Here is a 7,500-nt window from a genome sequence, read left to right as displayed (position 1 = left end):
GAAAATGTATCATAAAGTGCGACTGGAAGCACGAAAACATCATGGAAGTGCAAAGACAATTTAGAAGACATTTTCACAAAGATCCACCAACACGACGCACCATTACTCACATCCAAGATAAGTTTGAAACAGATGGAACTGTGCATGACGTCCATAAGAGGGGTTCAGGAAGACCACAGTCATCAACCACCCCCGCAAAGAAAAATCAATTGCTGGAAACCCTCCAGCGATCCCCACAGAAATCTGTACGACAAATGGCTTGTGAGACAGGAATCACAAAATCAAGCGCCCATCGCATTTTGAAGCAAATTAATTGGAAAAGTTACATTCCAAAATTAATCCACGCTCTAAATGAAGACGATCCTGACTGGAGAGCTGAATTTTGTGAGTGGTGCCTGGGCAAATGCGAAGAAGATGCAGCATTTCCATCCAAAATTGTTTGGAGCGATGAGGCCACCTTCAAGTTGAATGGCTCAATTAACCGACACAATTGCACCTACTGGGCTCCTGAAAATCTGCATGTTACTATGGAACACCATTTAAACTTACCAGGCGTTACTGTGTGGTGTGGGATATCAGCATTGGGCATCGAAGGGCCATTCTTTTTTGACCAAACTGTCACCGGGGATATTGACTTAAACCTCCTGCAGGAATCCGTTGCTCCACGTGTCGAAGATATATTTGGTGACGAAGAGATTTACTTTCAGCTAGATGGAGCACCTCCCCACCACCACCGTGATGTAAGGGCCTATCTCGAAGCAACTTTTCCGAACAGATGGATTGGGCCAAGAGGTCGTGTTGAATTCCCTGCGCGCTCCCCAGACCTCACTCCAATGGATTTCTTTTAATGGGGATATCTCAAAGATAAGGTTTACGGCTCAAAACCAGCAACAGTTGATGAGCTGAAAGAGGAAATTGAAAGACAATGTCTTGCAGTTCCAAATGAAATGATTCGTAACGCTGTTGAATCCATTGGTCCGCATTATCGGCTGTGTTTGGAACGTGATTGTCATCAGTTTGAACATTTGTAAACATGCATTTATCCATTTATACATTTAAACATTAATCTTGTTTCTAAGTCAATAAACAACGCATGTATTATCATTTAAAGAGTGAGGGAAGGGAGAGGATCGGCTCATCATCTTCACCTCAAGCTCCCATTGGCTGGAGCAGAGTTCGCCGATGATTGAAATTTGCAACCACATCCTGGACAGAGGGGGTTGGGGTTCCCCTAAGGTCCATTCACCATTTGTTAACGTACTTCCCATGATCTTTCCAGACTGAGAGAAACACAGAGACCGTATAAATTCCTTTTGATGATGTAATATTGGATCGGTGGTTAGGATGAAGGTTACTTCCAACATACGTGAACGAAACGAGCTAGAACCTCGGCTCAATATCCTGAACATATGTGCATTGTACTGGTCTGCACAGATAGGGTTGGCAACCAGGTGTTGTGCAATGGCAGAGGAAGCAGGTACAGTGGCCGGTGGTTGCTGGATATTTCTACATGCTCGCACTGGTTGTGTTCTAAGCCTCACAATCTTTCTTCAAATCGCCAAGGGGACGTGTTGTTTGATCCGATCAGCCAATCTTCGTGTTGTGCGGCCCACGTACTGAGCTTCACATCGGCACTTTAACTCATAAATGACATTGCTGGTTTGTGAGGTGGGTAGCACATCCTTGTTGACTGACGTCAGCAAATCGTGAGAGGTAAAGATTACTCGGGGTTGCACAGCCAGAAAGAAACGTATTGGACACAATATCTTTGATTTGTACTTCAAACCTTCGTGATGATTGCCCTTTCCAGGGCATCCTGATATTGACTTGACATTTGTCCGGACCAATCTTCCGATCTTTTGTCGTGTTTAGAAACTTGTGTGTATCTCTTAACTATATGCTCAGGATAACCATTCTCACCAAGTATATTCATGATTTTGTCAATTTCTTCTTCTTTTTTTTCGCTTGTTTTATGGGCGTATACGTGATTTTTTTTCGCGGTTGTTATGGGCATATACGTGATTTTTTTCGCGGTTTTTATGGGCGTATACGTGATTTTTTGTTTCGGTTTTTATGGGCGTATACGTGATTTTTTTCGCGGTTTTTATGGGCGTATTCGTGATTTTTTTCGCGGTTTTTATGGGCGTATACGTGATTTTTTTCGCGGTTTTTATGGGCGTATACGTGATTTTTTGTTTCGGTTTTTATGGGCGTATACGTGATTTTTTTCGCGGTTTTTATGGGCGTATTCGTGATTTTTTTCGCGGTTTTTATGGGCGTATACGTGATTTTTTTCGCGGTTTTTATGGGCGTATACGTGATTTTTTTCGCGGTTTTTATGGGCGTATACGTGATTTTTTTCGCGGTTTTTATGGGCGTATACGTGATTTTTTTCGCGGTTTTTATGGGCGTATACGTGATTTTTTTCGCGGTTTTTATGGGCGTATACGTGATTTTTTTTCGCGGTTTTTATGGGCGTATACGTGATTTTTTTCGCGGTTTTTATGGGCGTATACGTGATTTTTTTCGCGGTTTTTATGGGCGTATTCGTGATTTTATTCGCGGTTTTTATGGGCGTATACGTGATTTTTTTCGCGGTTTTTATGGGCGTATACGTGATTTTTTTCGCGGTTTTTATGGGCGTATACGTGATTTTTTTTCGCGGTTTTTATGGGCGTATTAGTGATTTTTTTCGCGGTTTTTATGGGCGTATACGTGATTTTTTTCGCGGTTTTTATGGGCGTATACGTGATTTTTTTCGCGGTTTTTATGGGCGTATACGTGATTTTTTTCGCGGTTTTTATGGGCGTATACGTGATTTTTTTCGCGGTTTTTATGGGCGTATACGTGATTTTTTTCGCGGTTTTTATGGGCGTATACGTGATTTTTTTCGCGGTTTTTATGGGCGTATTCGTGATTTTTTTCGCGGTTTTTATGGCCGTATTCGTGATTTCTTTTTTATTCACATTGTTGTTTGCTTATTCACGTTTTTTGGGGGTTTTTTTTGCGGTTTTTTTTACACCTTTTTGTTTGCTTATTCGCGGTTTTTTCCCCCCCGGGAATGGCTGGGTCCGACTGTAGATATAAAATTGAAATGTTTTGTTTGTTTGTGACCCTACTCCTTTGAGCTCCCGAGGTTAATCGCCACAAAACTTTATAGGATCACATTGTTTGCCGTGGTGCATCTAAATTGGGGTTTTAAACAGTCATTTTCTCACAGTGCATCATTTACAAACACACGAGCTGCCACCTGTCGCGAATCCACACAAAGGTAGATCCATTTTTTTTTTCAATGCTTCATAAAATGCCCAATTTGCTTCGGATTTCAACCTGGATACCTATATAATTGGTGAGGTGGTGAATTCCGATCATCAAATATGGTATGAAATGTGAAAAAAAATACCTAAATTAAGACGTAACCATGACCAGTAAGATTGGCGATGAAGGAATCACGTGACTTCAAATGCGCCGATCATTTCAAAACCGAAAATAGTACAAGTACAAACCATACATCGATTTAAAGGCAATTTCACTGCTCATCTCATGACATAACTCTCAATGCTGAGAAAAGAGATTGTAGAAAAAAAAAGTTTACCACCTCAGCTTGCTTCACCAAATATACACCTCCAAATACACATCCTACCGTTTAAAAGAACCAAGTTAACAAAATGATTTTATTTTTGATCCAAATATGATCGTCGATGTCTCACCTCAAATGAGCAATTTTTGGGGTGTGTCTTATTTGTAGAAACGGGTATTAAGTGTAAAAATTCATTGAGGAGATATTGGAGTGGGTGGAGCTGGTAACCTTGGCAACTGTTCATTTTTTTCCCCATTTTCAAATGGTTTCTGGTCACGATCACAGAAATATTCAATCACAGGTGAGATAGATTTAATTTATTACAATATTATCAATATCTCTGACGTTTAGACGATGTGTTATCTCAGGGGCCTTTCAAAAATGATGTACCTAACGGCGAACGCGTGGGGGCTGTGTTTTGGAGTGGGACTGGGGTGGGTGTTTGTCCAAATGTTATGGACTTCAAAAAGGGGTTGATGTGTGTTCAACCCTGTATAGGGCCGGATTTACTTACTTGTGGGCCCTAGGCCAAGCCTTATCAGTGCCCCCCCCCAATTTTTTTATATATATCGTAATATTGTAATGTAAATAAAAGAATTACAACATAATGTAAGACATCAATAATTTTTAATCAAATCAGTTCAATATCAAATACTTCAAAGTAAATCAAGTTCCATATCATGTACATCTTACACATAGGAATAATGTAAAAATACAATGAAACTGAAGCATCTACTTCTACTTCCATTGCTGATTCACTCGATATCTGTGACTGTGACTCAGCCGACCTTGCTTCGTCGTGGTCATCACCTGGGAGTTTACTGTCACTGGTACTAGGCTCTGAATCTTCTTCTGGTTTTGGTTTTAATAAGGTTGTCAGCTTTGGAAGTGATTGGAGTTGTGGTTTCTTTTAGCTTTCTCTTTTGTGAGCCACTCATATGTTTCTTCTGGGATGACATAATTAATCTATCTCATGAGAATTCCCAAGATTCCAAGAATAATCTCTAAGCATAAAGTAATAATAAATTAGTTCAGGTCCAGTATAAGAGATACCAATATCACAAAATAAGAACACAAAACACACGTAATATAACAATGAAGTCCACTAAATACAACATGTAATGTGTATAATCTACAGATGGATAGATAGATAGATGTTGGGAAACGGGCATTTAAAAATGTACTGTTATATTTTTCGTTACCTTATTTTATTTTATTCATTTTACTATAGGGCCTACTAGCCTACTCCTTGGCCGATCAGAGAACCCACAAGTCCCCGGTGGGCCCCCAGTTACTGGTGGGCCCTAGGCCAATGGCCTATGTTGCCTTTTGGGAAATCCGGCCCTGACCCTGTAAGGGGAATTTGAACATTTAAAATGTTTGTTTTTTCAGCCAACTTAAACAGGTTTTATTGTCTGATAAAATTTTGGTCACAGGTTGGTAGTGAATATGATTTCCTGTGGTGAGGGAACAAGCTGGTGAGATGCCATTGCCGTAGTGAGCAATTTGAGAGGAGAGAGAATTTTCCTGTTGCTAGTTTCCTTGATTGGAGTGTCAAACTATTGGGTGTGCCAAAGTTGGCATATTTGCAGTATCCTTACATAATGTGTTAATCATGTTCAGAATATTTTTTTCCAAGAAAGTTTGTAGGGTCATATCGAGTGACTTTTGGAATGGACGGACGGAACGGAGTGACTTTTGGAGAGGACGGACGGAATGTAGAGAGGGCCGATCTACATCCAACATCATTAGTGATATCGGTAGAAAGCTCATTGCATCCACTGGCGATATGAAGAGGGAAGAGTTTGAGAACATGGGACTTAGAGGGAGTAGTGGAGATAAGAAAATGTAGAAATAACAGGAGGCCATGTGGTCCGTAATGCTTGTGCCGTTTCCATACTCCAGTATTCATACAAACTGCTGGTAGTTATAAAATACAGCAAACCCCAAGCTGTGAATTTTGCCAGGGTCATGATGCATATTGGCCTGCTCTTCAAAAAATTTTCCCAACAGAGCTGTAATGCTGCCCAGTAAAGCAGTTCCTCAAATTTGATCCTTGTTTAGTTTGGGTGGTTTGTGCAAGTATTTTCTTTTTGGACTAAAATTGATGTTGCAATATAACCAAACTGGTTAATTCCAAAATGGCATATCACACGATATTTCCACTGAAAATTTTCAAATATAATGTTTCATTTCTGTTTGAAATTGTTTCCGTTATGTCCTCCTGTGCCATCTTTATGACTTCCAGGTTTCAAGCTCACCCACTGCATTGACCCTGGGGACCCACACTATGGGTTCAAAGTCAGAGATGGGGGACGCGTTGCTGGGAGCTCTGTGACTTATGGATGCAACCCAGGATATAGCCTCCAGGGAGAATGGGTGCTCACCTGTCTCACAGGCCACCGTCGCACATGGGACCATCACCTGCCTTCCTGTATGGGTACGGTGAATCATGCCAAAACATTTCATGCTCTTATATGATGTAGTCATCTATTTATTACCTCCACAACTGAAGGTGGATAGAGGTTATGTTTTCACCCCTGTCTGTCTGTGAGCAGGATATCTCAAAAGGTTTTGGACATATTCAGACGAAATTTGATGGACAGGTTAGAAGTGTGACAAGGCCAAATTGATGATATTTGGGTGAAGATCTGGATACGAGAATATTTTAATTTTCCGAAGTGATTTTCAGAAGTGACATTGAGAGATAGGGCCAAAAACGATATGTATAAACGTGCTTCAAAAAGTTATGGACAGATTCAGATTAAACTTGGTGGATGAGTTGGGAAGGTGACAAATTTTTGTGGGTGGGGGATAGAGGCAAGCTAAAATAGGTCAACCTTAAAAAAGGAGAGTACAGGGGAGCAAGCAATTTTGAGATTTTTGAGTAACTGGAGCAATTGGGAGAGAAAGCATGGATGGGACTGTAGATCTAGACAAGCTGGAAATCTTAAACAATATTCACAAAATCAAAACCTGTCCCTCTTCAGAGTGTTAGCCTTTTCTAACAACCATTTCAATTAAAAAACAAAACAGAAACATCTTTGCTGCTTTTTATTGCAATTTAATGGAGATCAAAATATTTGTTTATTACTCTGAAAATACAAGATCAACAGGGCGATCATATTGGTATGTTCGTTTAAAAAATTTTTTTGAATATCTCGGGACTTAACATGGAGGCCATTGATTGCTCTGAGGTCCAAAATGGCATCACTGTACTTTTGACAAATAATAAAAATTTACTGTAAGCAAATTGTGCATACCCGGGTGAAATGGGGTCATCATTTTGGATTTTCCTCTCAAAATATGCCTATACTTTAATTTGTACGAACAAATGCAACCCATTGCTTCGCTGATGGGGGTGTTAAAGGGGGGGGGGAGAGAGTGAGGAGGGAGGTGAGAGAGAGAGAGAGAGAGAGAGAGAGAGAGAGAGAGAGAGAGAGAGAGAGAGAGAGAGAGAGAGAGAGAGAGAGAGAGAGAGAGAGAGAGAGAGAGAGAGAGAGAGAGAGAGAGAGAGAGAGAGACACAGGGAGACGGAGACGGAGACAGAAGGGAGAGGAGGGGGAGGAGAGGAAGGAGGAAAGGGAGAGGAGGGGGAGGAGAGGAGAGGATGGAGAGAAGGTAAGGAGAGGAGAGGACGGAGGGAAGGGTGAGGAGAGGAGAGGACGGAGGGAAGGGTGAGGAGAGAGAAGAGGAGAGGACGGAGGGAAGGGAGAAGAGAGGAAAGGACGGAAGGGAGAGGAGAGGAGAGGACGAAAGGAAGAGGAGAGGAGAGGACGAAAGGAAGAGGAGAGGAGAGGACGAAAGGAAGAGGAGAGGACGGAGGGAATGGAGAGGAGAGGACGGAGGGAATGGAGAGGAGAGGACGGAGGGAATGGAGAGGAGGGGAGGAGGGGACGGAGGGAATGGAGAGGAGGAGG

General features: G+C 41.5%; 1 protein-coding gene and 1 long non-coding RNA gene across 39 annotated transcripts in view; one reads left to right on the top strand and one right to left on the bottom strand.

Annotated features, from left to right (window-relative positions):
- The window catches only part of LOC147020163 (uncharacterized), a 26,506-nt gene extending 23,052 nt beyond the window's left edge, over window positions 1-3,454 (bottom strand). The window contains exons 1-2 of the long non-coding RNA XR_015061668.1: window positions 3,404-3,454; window positions 111-243 (exon numbers count right to left, since the gene is read on the bottom strand). This is a non-coding gene — a long non-coding RNA (uncharacterized LOC147020163). The remainder of the gene's footprint in view (window positions 1-110; window positions 244-3,403) is intronic.
- Window positions 1-7,500, top strand: part of LOC147020161 (CUB and sushi domain-containing protein 3-like) — a 1,491,173-nt gene that overhangs the window by 1,023,168 nt on the left and 460,505 nt on the right. For all 38 annotated transcript variants that reach the window (XR_015061662.1, XM_085895237.1, XM_085895221.1 and 35 more), the window contains one exon: window positions 5,829-6,020. Coding sequence is in view for 37 of the 38 variants with exons in the window: in XM_085895237.1 (XP_085751363.1) it covers window positions 5,829-6,020 (192 nt within the window). In the remaining variant the exon portion in view is untranslated. The remainder of the gene's footprint in view (window positions 1-5,828; window positions 6,021-7,500) is intronic.

Source organism: Eptatretus burgeri, chromosome 9, assembly GCF_056783735.1.
Source record: "Eptatretus burgeri isolate ZD-2024b chromosome 9, Ebu_testis_v1, whole genome shotgun sequence".
Classification (NCBI taxonomy): domain Eukaryota; kingdom Metazoa; phylum Chordata; class Myxini; order Myxiniformes; family Myxinidae; genus Eptatretus; species Eptatretus burgeri.
Note: the sequence above shows the minus strand (reverse complement) of the source record. Positions and strands in the feature narration are given on the sequence as shown.